Here is a 21,360-nt window from a genome sequence, read left to right on the forward strand (position 1 = left end):
TCGACGTGGAGCTGCAGCTCTGCCGGGATGTGGCTGCGTGTAATCTATCATTTGGCTGGCTGTTGGCCAGGTTTCAACAGGGCACTCCACCAGAGCACTCCGTCAGAGGTAAGTATTAAAAATACATCACTACTGCTTTTATTCTGTGCTCGTAAATCAGGATGGCACAATCACAGTCCGACTGAGCTGGTGGTTAGGAAAGAAAAATGAGCATTACTTTCTCCAGCTAATCAAATATTGATACGGATAGATTTTCGTGTGTTCAGAACAGAGACGCGCTGAATGTTATTGCTTGTACTTGCTCTAATGTGTCGTAAGCTTTGCATTAGAAGGTTCTGGCGCAGTTCAGGGTAGTTTGGGCTTAATGAGCTTCAAAGATTGCAGCGTTCATTTATATCACATGGAAATAGAAGGCGGCTTATTACTGACTCAGAAACCCTCATTTTGAAGAGGAGAAAACGTGCTCCACATGCTCTGACCCACTGGTACAAAGTAACTGATTACATTTACTCCACAGCTGTACTTTTACTGCAGTTCACAGTTCATTTCATGCTACTTTATACTTCTACTCCACTACATTTCACAGGGAAATACAGTACTTTTTAGATGTTCCTGCGCCCGACCAGCTCCTGATCGTAATGACAGGCTGTGAGTGAGGAGCTCTACTCATTAACCAACTTGTTACTCCACTGAACTGCTGTTCAATTTCAGATTTCACATAAATGATACGTCTGAAAAATACAAAAATGCTAAGAAAATGCAACAAAGCAGCGTCTATTTCAGCCTCTTGTGAGATGTTGATGAGTTTAGTAATTACACCAAAGTGACTTTTCTCTGAACTCATCAGATGTTGTCATTTAAATGTCTATTCCAAACCCAAAGTGGTAAAATTGTCGAATATATTATTTAAAAAAAGGAGAAAACTGAAAATTAATACAAATATGTGAAGCAGAATTTTGTATTTTCTTCTTTCCAACATTTATCAAGTCACGATTATTGTATTGGTACTTGTACTTGAGGAGAGGATCTCTGAATACTTCGTCCACCACCGCTGTGAGTGAGGCTGTCGTCCCGTCAGACAGCGCAAACGAGACAGAAACACACAAAGAGACGATCCAACGTCACAGCAGAGACAATGTCCTAGTAAGTGTTTAATCATGAAAACAAAAAGACAGAAAAACACAATATATAGACAAATGTGTGTTTGAGTACAGCATAAATAAAACATATATTAAGACATATAAAAGAAGGTCAAACGAGCATCTTTGAGTATCATTCTACCGTTACGTACATTTGAAGAGAAGTGGCGTCAATTTAACAAAACGTTGGCTATTTAAACACATTCATATATACAGCACAGGACAGCAGACTGGGTTCAAAGAGCATTTACAAATGATTTTTAGGGAGAAAACGTAGCAGAAAACTCGCAGAAACTATGTCACAGTAATTTCACTGTATGTGAGCGACTCAGTTTGAATGACCCTGAAGCCTCCAAGCACAGCAATCAGTGCTAAAAATGATTTGTAAACTTTGTTTGACTCAGATCAGCAGACGGAGACAATCAGACGCAGGAAGGATGGTGAGGGACGTTGGAAAAAGGGGTTTTCCAAAACTCACAAACTTGCTGAAAAGTAAACCGACAGCAGCCGTGATGGTGCTAAAGATGAACATGTCAACAATGAGATGAGTACAGAGTTCACTCAGACACGTTTAGACCCATTTAAAACAAATAAAAATCACATTTTCTTAAAAAGAAAAACAGTCAATGTGGACTGAGTGAGTTTTGAAAAGCCCCTCTTCATGGTTTCTTTAAAAACGTGCTCCTGCAGTGACGCTGCAGAGACCACAACTGGATTCAGACTGATGGACTTTAACCGAGTTAAATAAGTGCTTAAAGATGGTGGTTTGCTGTCATGTTGTTCCCACTGACCAGATGTTGGCATTGATTGATTTAAAAACCAGCAAGCCGCCATCTTTCAGCACTCGGTCTGTTACCAGTGTCATGTGATGTCTTGGCTGAACTATCTACTCCGTCATGGGTTCATTCTTCCTGTTCCTCCTCCTCCAAGCTCCTCAGATAGTGATGAAGCCTCCTTGGTCACTGCTGACGGACTCTGGGACCACGCAGCGGCCCCTCCTCCTGGTCACGCGCCGTTTCCGGTGGAATTTAGCATAGCAACGAAACCCTGAAAGATGGCAGATAACCTGTTATCTGAATAGGAGACGGTGAATAAATCGGATGAACTGCAAGTCTTTCACTGTACAAGGGTCATAGTTTTGATTCAGTTTCAGGATCAAACAGGTAAATCTGCAGTGCTGCAGAAGCTCAGAGTGTAAAAACCAACATTATGAAAGTGCTCATGTCACTTCAAACCCGCCTGGGATTTAACCACTTTTACACTTTCATGAAAACTGACCCCGGGGTGATAACAATCTACCAAACCAACATCTCTAAACTCAAAACAATTTAACATGAAAATCAACATTTATTAACACTGGGACTTTGTCTGTTTACCACCATTTCAGTCTGCCACTAATTTTGGCTCCTCCAGGGACCCCTACCCATCATAAAACCTTAATTATAAACAGTGAGATGAGGGAAAAGGCATCACTGCACATGCAAAGACGAGCTGCTGCTGTAAACTCTTAAATAGATGCTGAAAGTGCCACCAAGTGGATATGATTATTCATTGTCTTGGCTTAGCTTAGCTTAGCTTAGCTTGGCTTAGCTTAGCACAAAGACTGGAAACAGGGGGAAACAGCTAGCCTGGTCCAAAGATGACAAAAAAAACATTTAACATTTAGGACCAATTATTTCGTCCTGTAGTCACTAAAGTAAATATCGGACCCAGTTTTCACAAGCTTCAAATCTTCTGACATTAAAACCGCTTTTTCAGACAAATCAGGAGAAAATTAACTTCATTCGAGACCTGACTTCAGCAACACATTCATGCAAGATAATAATCATAATAAACTTTAAATGTATAGCAACTTTCATAGAAGAATTGCAGCTCAAAGTGCTTCACATAAAGACAACAGCAGTGTTTGAGGACGAGGCAAAGCACAACCGTTTCAGGCCTGTATCAGGAGGTCAAAGCTGGTTAAAGGCTAAAGTGAAGAGCTAAGTTTTTAGCTTTATTTTAAAAAATATTTAGTGAGCTGCTTCCTTGATATCTATACTTTATGTGTTCCAGAGCTGTTCAAGGCTGCATCAACGATTTGTTGGTGGAAACCTCCAATGAGCCTGCAGCAGATGCTCGCAGTGTTTTTAAAGGCGAATAATAAACTTCAGCGATGTAGCTTGGTCCCAGCCCATTAAGGGCTTTGTATACAAGGAGGAGGACCCTCCAATTAATTCTGAATGCTACAGGAAGCCAGTGCAGAGCAGCTAAAACTGCACTAATGTGCTTCCTCCTCTTGGTTCTGGTTAATAGCTGCAGAGCTCTGAATGAGCTGAATCCTCTCCGTGTTGAAAAACAGAAACATAATGGCAGCATGATGCATCAAACTAGTGCTCAGCCAACTCCTCCGCACACTCACATCTCAGATCCAGCCCCTCCCTCCTGGCATGCAGCAACCTTTTCCCGCCATCACCTGATCTCCTGACCCCACCTACCTGCACACCTGTTCCCACTTGGCCTCATCAGCCCTGAGGTGTGTTTATATACAAGCCAAATCCATTCAGTCCTTGTGAGATTGGTTGTGGTGTTTGTGTCTGTTTCACCCGTAAGTGGATCTGAGCTTTTACCTTTCCTGCTTGTCTCCTGGTTCAAACCTGTTCCTCTACTGAGCCCTGACAGTTTTTCACCATGGCCTCCTCACTCACCTTCCTCACACATGCAGTCATCGTAGCATTTGTTGTTGAGGCCTCGGTTGTGAGGTTTGCACTCGTGTTGTCTCAGGTCGCAACAGGAACCTTTAACAGAGCGAGCACATTGCATTAAACAGCAAACCGTGGGATGTTTCCACGTAGAGTATTTATATGGGAAATATAAATTCTGTTGTGCTGATTTTACTGATGTCACATTATGATTTCTGGATGTCGACGAAGCTGCTGATTGTGAGAACAACAGTTCAGTAAACTGTGACGTTGATCTTTTGTACTGAGGTCCAGACGGACATGTGTGACGTAGACTGACCTGGGAGACAGTCCAGGTGGTGGTCACATGGCTCGATGGCGTCAGCGTCCACAGTCACATTTCCACTGCTGAGGTTCTTACTCCGCCTCTTGTCTGCGGCAGCAAAAAGAAGTTTGCTGGTGTGACTCACTGCCCGTCTGTTTTTCAGTCTGCTGTTGGTTCAGACTATCAGAATATCTCAACCATCATTGGATGGATTGACCTTAGAATGAATTGTAATGGCCTTGAGCTCCTGACTTTTCCTCTCACGCCAACATCAGTTCAAACTTTTCCAATTGCTGCCATATTTTGTTTTTTGACTAAAAACCTGCACAAGTATTGACATTTCATGAGCGCAGCTGTGCTTTAGCGAACTAACATGCTAAAGTAAGACAGTGAACATATCAAACTTTATACCTCCTAAACATAAACATGCTAGCATTGTCATTGTTAGCATATTAGCATGCCGATGATGAGCATCTCATTCGAAACACCACTGTGCCTTGAGCTTCGCAGAGCTGCTAGCATGGCTGTTATTTTAAATATAATAAAATAATTAGCTGTTGCACAGTTAGAGCTATGCTAACCCTTCTTCCTGGAAGACGGCCAGGTGTCCACAGGTTTCATGTCCTCGTAGTCTGTCCAATCAAAGAGCGCCATGTCCAACGTTGGCATCACCTCTCCTTGTCCTTTTCCTCTTCCAGACCTCTGAAACAGGAAACTTAACTTAAGTCACACCTCACATTTTATGGCTAACTCTACATTTCAGCGGGAACATTTGCATTTGGGCTTAACTGACGTTCTGTATAAGAACTCCACACGGACCAGCTCAAACATGCTGATATGCAGATCTGTAAACATCTAATCCATCTGCAATTAGTTTCAGCGTGCTGTGTAAGGTCTGCCTCCACGGTAATATTTGAAATATCTCCTTTATTTATATATTCAAATGCAACTGTGATCAGAATATGAAGATGTGTATTAAAAACTAATCCTAAATTTGACACAATCCAGCAAATGAGCTGCTGTAGAGAATACATTGGAGAGATCAATTCAGTCGCCTCAGATGTTACTGCAACAGCAGCAGATGACTACAGTTTGATTTGTTGACCGTCTTTTCTATCAGAATTGCGAGCAAACACATTGAGGGCGTTCACACATCGGACTCGTGCGGTGACGAGCAGCTTCAATGATTCATAAAATGCCCTCACAGAGTCAACAGAGACGGCAGCAGAGCTTTAAAACCCAATCGATTGGTGACAGAACGCGACTGCCCACAGTCTGGAATACAAATACACAGTACATCACACATTTTGTGCTGTTAATACAGACGCAATGCACAAACGTATAGATTGAAACATACAGTTCATTACACGCGACCACAGGCTTTATTTCTCACCAGCGGGGGACGGAGCCCGGAACGCAGCCTGCAAGTGATCGGCGGTCCTCGTGGACGTACTGTATGTGTGACTTTAGTTTGGTAAGATGTTTAAATATATGCAATGTTCAAATCAAGTAAACCACTAATTTTGGTACAAATTTGCTGTATTTCTTCATTTCAGTACAGCAGTGCTGTTTGTGCTGCCACTGTAGCTGTTATTGATCCTGGTTTTACCATGGTCGTCTTATTCTTACCAGACCAAGGAGGCGTCTTACATGAGCAACAACATGAGCTGTTTGCCTTCAAAAACGACTGATGAGACAAAAACACTCATTAGGTTCAGGCAACTAAAACTACTAAAGATGGACGTGGCTGATAGAACCCATGAAACAAATACAAATCAGAGCCTTATTCTAAGAAATCTAAAGCTAATGAAGATATCTTTGCTTCTCTCAGAATACACACCTTCCATGTTGGAAACTCCTTGACCTCTCAAACCAAACACTTGGCCAAATTGGCACAAATCAGCCGATTTCATTCATGCTCCCCAGAGGACACACCCTTTTCATTTCACTGATATAATGGCCTGTACTCTCGCGCTACCCTCAGGACAAACGTTGGGTTTTCCTCCAGCAGTGATAAGAAAGCAAAGCCATCAGTGCAGGATGTCTTTCCTTCCTTTCTTCCAAACACTTGACTGTGGGTCATATTGAGCATTGGAGTCTGAGGCTGCTATTTTGAGCTTTAAACTTTAAGCAATCACAAATATATTGCACAGCGATTGCAAGAATTTTAAGCAAACCGACCACTCCAGCACTTTGCCTCCAGCTCTGATGTGCAATGACTCATTTTGTAGTGGTCGCACTGACTGTATATTTACATATTTATATGTGAGTTATGTTTGAAGACAGCTTTCCATAAGAAAGGTCGGGCTGGAAAATAAAAACAGTTTAAATTCCTCCTCGCTTCCTGAAGAGTTAAAGCCGTGGCTGGATACCTTTGGACTGATCCATAAATTCATATGGAGGTATGAGTGTCATATATTCAAATATTCTGCCACAGTAAAATAATCTCATTCAGATAAGTGTGCGGTGACATTGGTGTAAAACAAAGCTCCCGGGTACGTCGCTCAGCCAGAACTTTCTGCAATAAAAGCCATAAAAATGTTACGCTGTCATCTTCCTCACACAGAGGACACAAAGCAGAAATGTCAGATGGTGTAATTAAGTCAGCGGGACTTTGAAATGTCTCCTGAGGAATATTTCTTCCCTGAAAGACATCCATCAACAAATAAGAATCAACCTCTTCATGGAAACAGATCCATACTTGTTTCCTCTCACCCTCAGGAAATGAGCCTATATGGAAATATCAATTAGATTAATTGCAGAGGGCTACATACTTGTGCTCGGCTGCTCATTAAACCATCAGCAGAAGATCGAACATTAATTAAGAAGCCTTGTCGCATGCTCGTGCTACTGAAGCAAAGTTCAGGAGAGGCTATTGCTTTTTCCTTCTGCGGTCCAATAATGTTTGATTGTTCTCCTGGACTCAGACATCTCAGAACAGAAACCCGAGCCAGTCCAGCCCACAAACATCAAACACAGAGGCCGGTCAGGGAAGTCCAACACGACTTCTTTAAAACTTCACAAACCACACACGCAACAAATCTGTGTTTCTGTGAATGGAAGAATGTCCTCTCACCTGTAAAGTGAACAAAGATGTAGTTGGGTGACGTTAACAAACCTTTGACTGCAGAGGAGGCAGATCACATATTTCATCATAAAACACTCTCAACAGCTGTTTGGAAGACAGTGACAAACCATTTTGGAACAAGTTGGAGGATTTGTCTCTACCACTACTCTGATTACTGATACTGGATAACGATGGAGTGACTCTTACACTTTATATAAGCTTTGTGTGTGTGGTTTTGCCCAGGTGAAAAAATATTATACTTAAATTATACTTTTTGAAGAATGTACTAAGTACATTTTGTGTAATAGCTGCTAAATTGGCACAACTTTTTACAAACTTTAAGTGGACACCAGTGAATCATCACAAGGTGAAATTAATTAATTAAGGATGCTAATAGTGTATTACAAAGGATTTGAAAATAAGTATACTTTTCATAAGTACACTTTTGACTATTAAATTATGTATGTATGTAATTCTGTAAAAAGTACACTTAAGTACAATTTATAATACATCTACAATAAAGTACTCTTTTTATACATACTTTAAGTATTGCAGAATTAGTATTTGAGTATTCATTTAAAATACATTTAACTTAATCTATTTAGAAGTACACTTTGTAAAGGTATGTGTCAAACGTACTTTAAATTAAGAACAAAAAGTAAAAGTGTACTTGCACTGGCTTTTCTATACTTAAATTCTATTTCTCATACATTAAAGTAAACAAGTGTTTGACCCTGATGAAGCTTCCTTTGTGAGAAATCAGCAAAACTGCAAACCAAACTGCAAACCAATAAGACGTGTTGAAGGACGAAGCAAGCAAATTAGGTTTTGAGAGTTAAGACAAACACTGGCTTCATTTAACCGGGGACATCAGATGAAAATTAGCTTTCTTGGCTAACTTTAGCTCATTTGCATTTTTTGTGTTCATCAGTGAGAATTGGTTTTAGCAGCTGGACATGCACAGTTGAGTGAGGCCACATGGGGATTAATCATTTGAACTAACGAATCCCTTCAATCAGACCTCCATTGAAATACGATCGATCATCCTTTAAAAACGTCCAGCAGCGTCTTTACTGTGCCGTGATGAACAGCACTCCTCAACAAAACAACTGTCCATCAGCCAGCACCGGTGAGCCTGTGACTAAAGCACGAACGCCCGACAAGCTGTTGGGTGTTTGTAACAGCAGCTGTGACAAATGTAAAAGCTTTCACAAAGCGGGCACCGGCGCAATATCTATTGACATCAGGTACCATCTTGTCTTGAAGAGTCTCATTTGTAATTGTTCCAAGATTACAGGAGGCCGAGGACACGCGTGAAGCTTTCTCTCCTCATAAATGCTGCTCATCGCATCCTGCTGAAGCGTCGTGCGGGGTGAATGTGACAGGTGGTGAGTGGTGCCTCGTGCGCTCCTGCAGATTTTTCAGTGCATGTGCCCACAGTCGGACACAGAAAAGACTCTCCGTGCTCACATACATTTTGTCCTGCCACGGTTTCTAATAAAGGGAGGTAGTTATAGAAAATGTGCTGCCGGACTCTGGACTGATTTTGATCCCAGAGGCGTAGTTTTATTATACAGAACACGGTCGTATTTATCATACGCACTGTGACCGAGAGCCAGCGAGTGCGGCCTGCTGGAGGATATTTTTCACAAGCAGCACTTTCGGGTTCACGCTGTAGAGAGTGTCATTTCCAAGATGAGCTATGAGGTTTGCGGCAGCATAACGACAGTAATGGGGCCCATTTTCGCTCTATTTCCCCCGCACGCCGGGATCACACTGAGGCACAACAGACGCAGCCTTTAATAAGCACTTGGGTTTCGTTGGGGTTACCTGGGGTTTGGTGGAGGCCGGGGGCAGCGTTGGGGGATGCTCGTTCATCACCGTGGTAACCATGGAGGAGCCGGAGCCAAAGACGGCAGCAATGGGGGAGGGGGCTTCGCTGGGAGGGGTCACGCTGAGGGAGGGGGAGGCGGCAGAGGAGGAGGAGGGTGGATCCTCAAACAGATCTCTGTCCTTAAACGCAGAGCTCAGCTCAGGCTCAGGAAGTAACCCTGGACAGACGGGATGGACGGAGAGACAATATTAGACAAAAAGTACAACTTTCTACAAACAGGAGACGAGGGCTCTAATTTCTGAGGACTAATGAACTTTCAATCTAAGCTTTAGGCTTCTGTTTCTCCCGTAGAAACCACAGTATTTACAGTTCAGTTGAGTTACTCTTCACAGCGATGCCGTACTGTTCATGTCCCAGTAAACCACGACAGTGTGACAGTGAGCCAGTCTGCACAGTCAAAGCAGCTGCGCTTCAACTGTTACACGTCAAAACGTCTTCAGTGAAAACGGCCTGTGGCTCCTTGTTGCTTGTAGAACTGGAGAGCACTGCCAAGATGTGGATAATTTGTTAGAGAGAGGATCTATGAGCCTTTTTACGCTTGGTGCTAACGTGCGTCGAGAGTGATCCAGTCGCACGTGGACAGCTCTAAGTACAGGTGTGAAGGCAGCCAAGATGCACTGAGGTCCCTGTCTATGCCAACGTGTCCTGGGCCACACGAAAGGACAACCTACTCAACTGATGTCTTCTGTGTACAAAACACGCTGTCTGATTTGTTTCACTGTGATAATGTAAATTTTATGTTTGGGTTCTCTTACCTGCCAAGATAAGCAGTTCGTTATCAGCAGATTGTATTTCACCCCTGAACTAGTAACTGCAACTTCCCCAGACTCCCTTAACAAATCGAGCAATTTTGTGAAATGTTACGTGAGGAGAAACATATTAAAGCTTTGAGAAATGGCTATGGCAATTTTTTAATCATTTGTGCCTTCTTGTAAATTTGGCTTTAAATGCAATACATTAAATTGTTGCTTTCCTTGTAAAAAACATTGTGTCAGTTTGCATTACTGAATCGACCTGTCGGCTGCACCGTGTCTAAAGTGTGTCTTACCTGCCGACATTTAGCAGCTGTTTGAACACAAAGTTTCGACTGATTTCACCAAATAAACAAAATTTATGAACAAAGACAACATTTTATTGATGTTAAACATGTCAAATGTTACCACATATGGTAAACAGTGACAAATAAAGGCGACGTCTTTGGAGAGAGCCCCCAGACTCCCTTAAAAAAACTCACAGTTTTGTGAGTTGTGTTAGGAGAAACTGTACATGACAAATTCTTAATCATTTAGGCCTTTCGATACAGGCTCTATGTTCTGCATGGCTCACCTTTTCCGTGCCGCCCCTTCTCACGACGACTCCCTTGTTTCCTGTGTTCAAAATGGTGTCCGTGTCCATTCCCGTGTCCATGCCCCCGTCCTTTGTGTGTCCCCAGAAGGTCGTTTTCCCTGACCTGGGATGGAGTCTTCATACTCATTCGAGCTCTGTCTCTGTCCCTGCCCGGGCCCATCTCCAGTCTCACCGGGCTCAAACTCTCCAGGCCCGTCCCATCATCCTCGGGCCTGGCCAGGGGGTGCAGGGGCCTGTGGGAGAGCAGCCCGGCTCCACCTTTGGCAGCACGGGCCCCCTGGCCCCCGTGCCCTCCCCGGTCCCTGCTGTAACGGTGGCCCTGTAGACCTTGAAGCGGGTGCTGCAGGATGTTGCTGCCACCTGCTGAGGTCTGTGCCTGCCTCCTCTTGCCGTGGGGGGATCCGGGCTCGGCGCTGTGTGACAGTACCAGGGCGGCAAACAAGAACGCCAGCAGGAGACTCCAGGAGAAAGCCATTGTGTGGAAAGCACAACGCCACCTGCTGGGAAGAGAAAATACATCTCAATAGTGCACAAACTCTGCTTATGTATGTATATTTAAGCTGCATTCATTATTTATACAAAACAATCTGGTGGTTTTGATGGATTATGTCATCAAAGTTAGACCAGAAACGATCAGTCCATTACTTGATTAGCCAACTGACAAAAAATCAATCAACAGCTATTTTCATTCATCATTTTATTTTTCAAGGAAACATGCCAAATAGTACTTTAAGTTATGTGGCTTTTCTTTATTATCTATGGTCATTAAGTGTGGCTGTCACCGTCAAACAGAACATATTTACGATTACGATTTGTTGTACAGTGAAGAAACAGTTGTTTAACATAATGAATATCTGAACTAGCAGTAGAGAAGTGGACAATCCTTCAGAAGAGGCTTGAGGACTTTTTATTGATGTTTTGATATTTTTTTTTCTTGTCATGACTCTGGATTGCCATTAGAATCCATTGTACCTGTTAGCAGCTAGCTTATGAAGCTAGCATAACGAAAAATAACTTTTCAGAGGTTTGATTCTCAAAATAAATACTGTTAGTGCATCAGTCTCTTAAAACTTCTAAATTCATTTGCATTTCACATTTTTAAAAAAATCATATGACGTCTAATGGAAGCAGCAGGTTGAAAACCGTGGACTGTGTTACTTACTATTTTTAGCCATGCTAGCAGCATGACCTAAGGCAATGCCAGTATGTAAGTAAGTGGCAATTAGCAAACGTTAACATGCTAACTAAGATGGTGAACATGGTAAACATTACGCCTGTTAAACATCAGTATGTTAGCACTGACATTAGCATTTAGCTCCTAGCAGCACAGTGGTACAGCCTTAAAGAGCGACAATGTGCATTATGTTCAACCTCAATTTCAAAAAAGTTGGGACTTGGTGTAAATCGTAAATAAAAACAGATTCAATCATTTGCAAACAAACTGTTTCACAACGGTTGAAAGAATTGTTCCTGAGCCCACGTGGTAACATCCTTTAACCAATCATGTGTTCACAAAGTAGTGAACCTCTCTCCATCCTCGCTTGTGATCGACTGAGCCTTTTCAGGATGCCCCTTTCATACCCAATCATGATACTATCACCTGTTACCAATCAACCTGTTTACCTGTGGAATGATCCAAACAGGTGTTTTTGGGGCATTTCATGTCAAAACATTAAATATATTGTCTTTGTACCATTTTCAACTTTTTTTGGATTCGGACTTGTATGTCGTCTTTTATCAATAAAAGCTTTTTCAGCTACAGCTTTGGATATTTTTACCTACATACTAACCACATATCTCAACCCTAATTTAGTCTTAGAAAACTTACAGCTTACAGGACATTTTCTGAGCAATCAGTCCCTAACGTCCCTCAGCCATCTTTGACCTGCAGGCATTTCATGCAGAATCCTCTATCGGAACCCACATGAGTCCCCCCCCCCCCCCCCCCCCCCCCCGCTCCATCACCCATCCTCCACATTCAGACTACATCATTCTCAGCCTCTTCAGTGGGACCATTTATCTGGACTTGGTGGCTTTGAGGAGGCGATAAAGAGCTGGACGGACACTCCTGCTTCTTTTTAGAGACGACTCCCAGCCTTCGCTCCCGTACCTTCATGCCCCACTCAATATGAGATACTGCACTGCGCACATCCTTCATCACTGCCTATTCAGTGGTCTCGAGAGCCCTCCAACCGTACCCTTCATTACAAAAGTCAACATATCTGTGAGGTGTGACTGAACTGAAATATGAGCTTCTGTCTATCTGCACCGAAGGCCTGGCACCTTGATGGTGCTCAGTCTAAAAACCAGAGCACTGCAGCGGAAGCACTTTTCCTTTTTGTTCCCATCTTAATGTTCCAGGCTGCAGTCAGTGATGACTGACAATGATTCATAGTTGTACATGTATTCTGGCTGATAATTAGTATTTTTGTATGGCCAAAAAGGAGAAATAGTGAGAAAACAAAGCAAATATCCAGATCCAGATACAATACTATTCCACTGACACTCTACATTTGATATCTAATTATCCAATTTTCTGCCATTTTTATTCAGAACACTACACACTGGATGAGTGAACCTTTAAACCTCATGTTAGGTGACAGTTCATTGTGTTAGTAAGATACGGTTTGTTTTCTCGTCCACTCTCAAACATTGGGACGATCGACACACACAACGCCATTATGGTGCTGTGGCAGGCGACTCCTTTGTGTTAAAAGACAAACGGCGGTCGGCGGCATACAGAAAATCAATGTGGGAGAAGTATTGAGCTGCTGGTGATGGCGTGTGCGCATGTTGTGTGAGCGTCTGTGAGGTGGAGTCGGGGGGGTTGATAAGATCTCTGCTCTTTCATCACGCTGACACACGCCAAGTTTAAAACGCACACTCTTGGGTTTACAGCAGGTTATTTAGTTGTTTCTAAAAACAGGACGGAGGCAGCAGGGCGGAGAGGATGCTGGTGATGTCGGGGGAAATTTGCAGTGTGAGCGCAGGCTGCGTCCTCGGGGATTTAGAGGCAGACTGCGTCGGCTGGCCTCTGGGAGTTCGACCAGCTGTGCAGTTTGCAAACAAGAGTGTGAGGCTGGCTGCTGAGGTGAGACCTTTATCTCCAAACAGGCCTTCAGAGAGTCGGGGGGAGGGCAATCGGCCGTGTCACACACAAAGTGTTTAGCCAGGATTACGCTCTGTCTGTTTGACACATGGGATGCTGCTTCAGCCCAGCAGCCTGGACCCTGAGCGACCAAAAGGGTCATTTAATGAGAAAGTAAACTGAACTGTGAGGAGGGGGGGGGGCAGAGCAGATAGAGGATTGTCTAAGAGATCGCATCACATGACTCTCTGATATCTATTAAAGGAGTAGTTTGACATTTTGGCTTATTTGCTCGCTTGCCAAGAGTAAGATGACAAGGTTGATAAGTCTATGCAGGAAACATGATGCCGCAGCCAGCAGACGGTTAGCTTAGCTTAGCAAAGTGAATGGAAATAGAGGAAACAGCTAGCACAGCTCAGTCCGCCTGCTGGCAGATCTAAAGCTCATTAATTAACACATTATATCCCCTTCATCTTATCTCGACCAAACCAAACTGTAAAAAGTGTGGTTTTACAGGAAGATGCTTCAGGCACCATCAGATCCAACAGAGCTGCTTGTTGGAGACCCCCCCACACACACAGTTTCTCAAACTAACAACCCAGTTCATGCAGCGATCGGTCAGGTGTGCGGAGGGGAGAGAGTTGGTGTTTGAGTGTTCGTGTTTTGCCTTCCAACATGGACGAACAACAAACATGTTCAAGCACAACGTGGCCTTTACTGACCAACAAGTCCTTCACATAACCCAGTATAAAACCACAATATATATACTTTTATGCTATTTTTTTTTTTTTTTTTTTTTTGTACAAATTAAACAAACAAGATAAAATGTGAGCTTTAGCAGTGCTTGAAGGTTGTTTTTGTTACCTCTGGACAAAGCAAGGCTAGCTGTTTCCCCCTGTTTCCAGTCTTTGTGCTAAGCTAAGCTAAGCAGCTCCATTTTTTTGTACTGGTATCGTTCTTCTCAACTACCTCAGCAGGAAGGCTCATAAGCTCATATCTCTAAAATTCTTGAACTGTTCCTTAAAACTCCACCTAAAAAAGCAGCTGTTGAAGTAACAAATACTGGGATAGATTTTTTTTTGGTGGAACATTCCTTTAATGTAAACAAAATCCAGGAGATTTTTCTTTAGTCTCGGGCATCAAAAGAAGCGAAAGCGCATCCATCCATTTCTTGTTTGTACCCACGCTTCTCATTTAGGATCAACACCCAAAATGTTTGCAGACACAGAACCAGCAAAGCGCCAGCTGAGGTGGAGCTGATAGCAGAAGCCGAGCAACACCGCCACGACGTGACCCTTCAAAAAATTCATTTTCCACACATGAAAGAACGATGTGACGCCTCCATAGAAACAGAAGGCACCGTGCGTCAGAACAATCAAATCTAAAGCCTGAATAGACCCGTCAAGAGAGAGAGGAGGCAGGCGGAGATGGAGGGGGACCGAGTATCTGAGCACAGCACAGCAGTGCCCTGCTTCCCTCTCTCAGACTTTCATGTGCTGCTAACAGGTGGTCCTTTGAGGAGACGCAGGATGGGGACGATAATGGAGCACTCTGGGTGGCATTCCGGGTTTTAAGCACAGTCTCTTGTGTGTGATAAACAACCTCTGTGAACAACACAGCCGCCTGCCAGATCCTGTATTATACATGGCTGTGTGTTGTAGGCAGGGCACAGCAGGGCGAGCATCTGCTAGTGAGGCGACGGGAGGCCAAACGAGTGGCCTGGAACTGACGAGTTTCATTCCCAAATGAGATAATGCACCATTTGAAGGGTAACGTTTACACAGAGACTGATACTGTGCGGAACCACTGAGACAAATGATCGTTTGGACTTAAGCTTCAGCGTCCTGTGTTGAGAGAATGAAAATGTGTTAATGTCCTACTTAGTATGAGTGATGTCGGAGCCCCAGAGTGGCCTTTGACAGAAAACAATAGAGTATATATCAACATACAGGCCACCCTTTACTCAGTGAGCGCTCAGATTGCTGTTGCATGTACACAAGATACAATTCATTGCCGTGTTTGGATTAATTCGTGCATTCAACGGCATTTGACAGCTACAGTAACTTGGAAAACAGCCATATGGGGCAGTGAATTTGATGGATTTCCTGTTTACAGACCACAAATGAGACAAGAATTCAGTTGGAAAAATGACTGCAGGTACTGTCATCAGACTTTTCCAAGCCATAAACCATCGAGGCGAGGCTGGAAAGCAGGGTGGAAAACGATAGATGCTTCCTGACGCTGCACTTATCTCCTGCCCACGAATTAACCAAAAGGGTGCGAGCCAATCGTATCTCGTGCTCATGAATTTTCATTTCAAGCGCTGGATGAGTAAAACGTCCTCGGTACATAGTTTTTTCTCCGTAGTGACGGCTTCTACACGAACACAGTGTTTTGTGCCAAAGTTAGAAAAATTCTGGTTATTTCACTGGAGGCTCCTCTCTTTTGTGAGCTTGTCTCACTGTTGGAAAAACATGATGTCACACATTTCTGTGCACCAGCCGGGATTTAACTATATTTAAACCGCAGTCTGGTGACAGGAGTGGGGCCGTTACCTTTTCCTGCCACTCGAATGGGATCGAGAACGACACTCACACTTTCCTGAAGAGGCAGAATTTTGAATGATAAACTCTTAATAAGCAAAACCTTTTATAAGAACTTTACATTTTGTTTATTTAGTCATGAATATTTCCTGTTGTTCAAAAATAAGATAAGATTTGAAATCAAGCCTTCAAGTTGAGACATTGTTTTTCACTCTAAAAATGAATATAGAGCCTTTTCAGATATAAATGCTCACCAGAAGGGATTTATTATAATGGCAAAAGCTGAGGACTGGACCACATGACTCGCTCTGATGAAAGTACTGTCAGCCAACATTAGGTGAGAGTCTCTCTCATTTCAGCCAAGTCTTCAATTCTTTTTAAGTCTGCATGCTGAAAAAGAAATCTGGTGAAAGAGATTATTGTTGAGTAAAAAGTGAGAAAAACATTTGTCAATTAGGCAGATTTAAGTGTTTGATAAGCAAATAAGTTGAGGTCGAACAAATGAATCCAGATGCATAATGTTGCATTAACTTATCCTGGTTTAGATGTTTAAACATTATAACTCTGTTCACAATTTTGCAGCAGCATCAGTGAGGAAGTGACTTTATGGCCAATCGAAGGTCCTTACGGCCTGCAGAACAGCAGCTAAATGTAGTGGTGGTAATAATGTGGACTACCAAAATAAAACGAGAGAAACACCGCAGTGACTGTGTGTGTGTGCGTGTGTGTGTGTGTGTGTGTGTGTGTGTGTGTGTGTGTGTGTGTGTGTGCGGCTGCAGTGACACACATTAAGGTGTGTCTAGAATCAGGACATCCTCTACAGAGTGGAGAGGATGCTCGTGATGTCAGGGGAAATTTACAATGCACAAGTAAAGAGCGACACAAAAATAAAGGCTTTTCAAAGGGACGCCATAATTCGTGGACAACTCCGTGTCTCATTTTGACCTCAGACAGGATTTATGACGTGTCCAGTTTATGAACGTCTGAGCTCAGGAGAGTACGTAGAGAAAATATGTGCCGCAATATAAAATATAATGAAATCTTAAAATCAATTCTGCATTTTTAGGACGCCTGAGCAGGGAAGATAAAATTGTTTTATTATGGTTTACATTTTGTAGGAAACACAATATATGTGTGTGTGTGCCAGATGCTTTCCTAAGCGCAGCGTACAGTGTGAGACGGCCACCGGGGACATGAATCAGAGCAGAATGTGATAAGTATGAAGTGATAGGTAATCTTGCAAGAAACTGCAAAAGGGGGGCAGTATCGGAGGGCTGGCTGATTACGCTCTGATGAGATCAGAGACCTCTCTCCAGTCTGTGATCAATCGGTCAGTCCCTTAAGCATGGCGGCACTTCTGCGACGTGCTCGTTATAAAAACATACTTAACAGTGAGTGGACCCAGACCTGTTCCCGAGATGAGGAAGGTGAGAGGGAGGAAGAGCAGCGAGGCGGAGCAGGAGGCGACCCTGGTATTCGACTGCTGCATGTGTGCATCTTCTAGCTTCACCTGCTGTGACACCAACCCTCCAGGAGCCATCTGCTCCTGTTGTTTTATCTCTCATAGCAACCGGCAGGGCCATAAGGATCCAGCAAACAAAGCCTCCTGAAGCAGGCTGTTGAAGCAGAGCTGTCATGTCAGGCAGAGGCCACCTTCAAGGCTTTTTTTTCCTCTTCCTGGCCACATACTGAGATTAGAGGCTTACAGGAATAGCTCAAAATGTGGCCACTTATTCGCTTTCTGGTAGATTACTAAATGAGAAGAGGTGTGTCTGTTAATAGGAAGCTACAGCGAGAAGCTAATTAGCTTAGCTTAGCTTAAAACAGGGGGGAAACAGCAAGCCTGGCTCTGTCCACACACTCTATCTACCAGCATCTGAAAAGCTCAATTAACATGTTATATCTCTTTTTTTATCTGTACAAAACAAAAACTGACAGTGACATTTATGTCTCCATGAGGTTACTGCTCCCAGTTAAGAAACTGTCCAGCAAACATCAGGCGGAACAAACTAAATATCTCCTTTCAGCTGCACGGTTCACTGAGCAGCGGCTTCAGTATCTGTTATAAACAGATATGACAGACAGAAAGTGCATGATTAAATATAATAGACACAAAGAAGAATAAATGTGTGCTCTCTGGCACCGCACAGAGCCATTCATCTCTGTCTTAAAGCAATAACGCTGACTATTTGATGCATAAACAACTGCTTTTATGTCTCTCATCTTGGGCAAAATAGGTCTAGTTTGTGAATGTGCACCAAATTGCCATAAATATCAGCTCAATAACAAGCACCCAAATTACAGCTCCAGTTAAAGCCTCTGCATAATAAACACCCCTGCCAAGCTGCAGTTAAACCATAAAACTTCATTTCCTCAAGGGCCAATGCCACTGACTTCAGCAATATAAAAGTGCTTTGTCTCCCAGAATCCTCTACAAACACTATCGGTGGGATTCACACAATGACTGGGAGGTTTTTTGCAGCTTTTAAGTGTGTATTGGATGGCAAAGGCCCCTGGAAGCAACACAGGGTGATTAAAAAAAAAAAAAAGAGCCATAAGGAAGGTCCATCTGTCAGCAAGTGAGCCGGAGCAGGGAGCAGGGAGACACCCAGTGATTCACTGGTAATTTGGTTGCAGGTACAACAGATGTGGGGCGAGACCAGAACGTTGTCACTGATGCATGGAAACATCAGCGACATCCTGCGACGTGGCCCTTATCTCCTGTTTGAGTGCACTGAGGCCTGCACACACACTCACACACACACACACACACACACACACACACACTTTCTCTCTGTTACAATCAATGCATGCACACAAACACACACTCACAGCGGGGAAACCTCCTCCAGACACCCACATAGAGGCATGTTCCAAAAATGCTGTGAGACACAAACAGCACCAGAAGCACAGCAAGAGGCGTCCCACAGAGAGGAGAGAGAATGAGAGAGACAAAAGGGAGGAGGAGGAGGAGGAGGAGGAGGAGGAGGAGGACGGGGGGAGAAAGTGGGAGGAAAGGAGAAAATAAGATGAATGCGGCGAGGGAGGAGAGGGAGAAAGAGATGTGAGACAGAAAACAGAGGAGAGAGGGAGACAGAGGGAGGATTTATCCTGTCTTAATTAGAACAAAGTGTCGGTGGCATCTTTCATTTCGTGGCAGATAAGGACACCAGCTGAATCCCCTCGAACTCGCAGGAAACAACAAAGCTCTGGCTTCCCAAACCGGCAACAGAACTTGTTCTTTGCTAACCCGTGAAATCTGGACACCTGGGTCTGGATCTGGACGCTCCGCATGGGAACAGTTTGACCGGTCAGCGGGGGGAAACTCTCCTGTTTAGAGATGATCAAGTGAAGCATGTAAACGCATTATATGAACCCAAAGTTTCTCTCCCCCGCCTTGGGTGGAAGCGAGCAGCGTTGACCGCCTGCCAATGTTGAAAGAGTCTTGATCAAACAGATGCAGCCACGCTTGGCAGTGACGTTCAAGGCGAGTTTCACACCACGGTGGAGGAGACCGGGTGGATGTTTCGCAATGTAGCCTTCTGGCAGAGACTCAAACTCAGGATAAAAGAAATGAAGGGAGCTGCTTGTGTGTTGACTGGAAGCACAAAATTAAGACAATCTGTGGTTCTTTGAAGGTGGTTTGAGTCACTTTCAGACTGGATTTTCTAAATGTGTTAGATGATTTCACACTTCTGTGGAAAAAAACTAAATTAATTTCCACTTGAACATCAAATGATGTTCCTGTGTCCTTGGGTTATCTTTTCATTTGCACTTATTAGTGAGTCTGAGTTGTTTTGGCCCGAGGTCGGCTCTCTGTGGGGTCCTTCCACACTCCTGATCATGTCTGATGCTTCCCTGCTGATTGACTCGCTATTAATTAACTGCAACTTATTGATGTGAGTCCACAAATATTGCTGTTTTGCAACATGTTTCACTTTTAATTGCATGGTGTCACACTGAGACGCCCAACTTTAATCTCCCATCCCTCCTTTCCTTTATCTCTGTCATCCACACACACACACACACACACACACACACACACACACACACACACACACACACACACACACACACAGAGTTTCACACTGTCTTCTGTGCGCAGTGAACAACAATGAGCTGTCATTTGGAGATAATCGCTGCAATCTTTTCTGATTCTCCTCACCACTCATCCGATGAATTCCTTTGTGATGTCGATCTGAATTTAAAGCATGACAACAGGAAGCGCCTCCACCACAAAAGTTAGATTGATTATCGGGTTAACTCCTTTTTTTCTGGTATCAAACCAAATCTAATTATCTTTTGGCAAACAGTCATCCTCGCTCTTAATCTGAGTCTGTTGATCGACACACTCCCAGCAAGTCAGACTGGCTTCTTTTTTTTTTTTAATCACCGAATCTGGGACGGAACAATTTGCATTAATTAAGTTATTAAGTTTTGTGACATTATTAAGATGCGGCATTGATGCGTTTTTACGCGCAGATTGTTCGGAACAGCTGCAGTAAATCTATAATTTTGATGAGGATTCTAATCAGGTGTAGCTGACTATTGTATAAATCACATAGAATAATCGAACACGGGGTACATACAGCGCTATAAATTACAATAAAGTCACGGTAAACTCATTAGAGCGTCACAGAAACACCACAAAACCCTTTAAATGCGTTAAAGAAACGATACTAATGTGGGTGAAACCCTCAAAAACGCTCATAACCAACCCAAACACTCACACTAGGAATAATGCAATTAGTGTAGAAAGATAATTCCTTACCCGTTTGTTTGTTGTTGTTGTTGTTTTCCTGTGTTGTTGTTTATGGTTTGAACGGCAGCTCAGGCACACGGCTGCAGGCTGACAGCGGACAGGACCGACACAAAGCAGCAGCGGCGGCGGCGGCGGCGGCGGCAGCACCTCTGTAGTCCGCTCTCCGTGCGCCCCGGGATGTGCCGAGCATCCGGACTGTCTCCTGCTTCTTAAGAGGAGGAGAGTCACCACCAGCTCCGAGCGCTCGCTCCCGAGTGCGCGTCCGTGTCAGGGCTGGCTGCCTGGATGTCTCCTGGGGCTTGTCCCAGCGAGTGAGACAAGGACGGACGCAGTTTGTTTTGTCATTAGAGTTGCATTGTTATCGGTGCTTTATGTCACTTTTCTGCAGGGAGAGACCAACAGAAGCTGAGATATATATCAGATTTTTTATTTTTTTTATTTTTTTTTCATATCAGGATTTTTCCACAGGCTGTCAAAAATGTCCCTGTCACATCAGACATCCACAGCTTGCGAATGCACGAAATGTCCTCAACTG

The 21,360-nt window shown here is 43.6% G+C and overlaps 1 protein-coding gene across 2 annotated transcripts; it reads right to left on the bottom strand.

Moving 5' to 3' along the window:
• Nucleotides 1-1,133: 1,133 nt before the first annotated feature.
• Nucleotides 1,134-21,085, bottom strand: draxina (dorsal inhibitory axon guidance protein a). Of its 2 annotated transcripts, none has more exons than XM_076743291.1 (7): nt 20,835-21,085; nt 10,412-10,929; nt 9,022-9,242; nt 4,706-4,826; nt 4,140-4,232; nt 3,827-3,916; nt 1,134-2,186 (listed from the first exon to the last, which is right to left on the bottom strand). In XM_076743291.1, the coding sequence occupies exons 2-7, from the start codon at nt 10,905-10,907 to the stop codon at nt 2,074-2,076; spliced, it is 1,134 nt and encodes a 377-aa protein (XP_076599406.1). In that variant the 5' UTR covers nt 10,908-10,929; nt 20,835-21,085; the 3' UTR covers nt 1,134-2,073. The 2 variants fall into 2 exon arrangements, with proteins under 2 accessions (XP_076599406.1, XP_076599397.1); XM_076743282.1 differs by having other exon boundaries at nt 10,412-10,932; nt 20,835-21,036.
• Nucleotides 21,086-21,360: the final 275 nt, after the last annotated feature.

This window comes from Chaetodon auriga, chromosome 2 (assembly GCF_051107435.1).
Source record: "Chaetodon auriga isolate fChaAug3 chromosome 2, fChaAug3.hap1, whole genome shotgun sequence".
Classification (NCBI taxonomy): Eukaryota; Metazoa; Chordata; class Actinopteri; order Chaetodontiformes; family Chaetodontidae; genus Chaetodon; species Chaetodon auriga.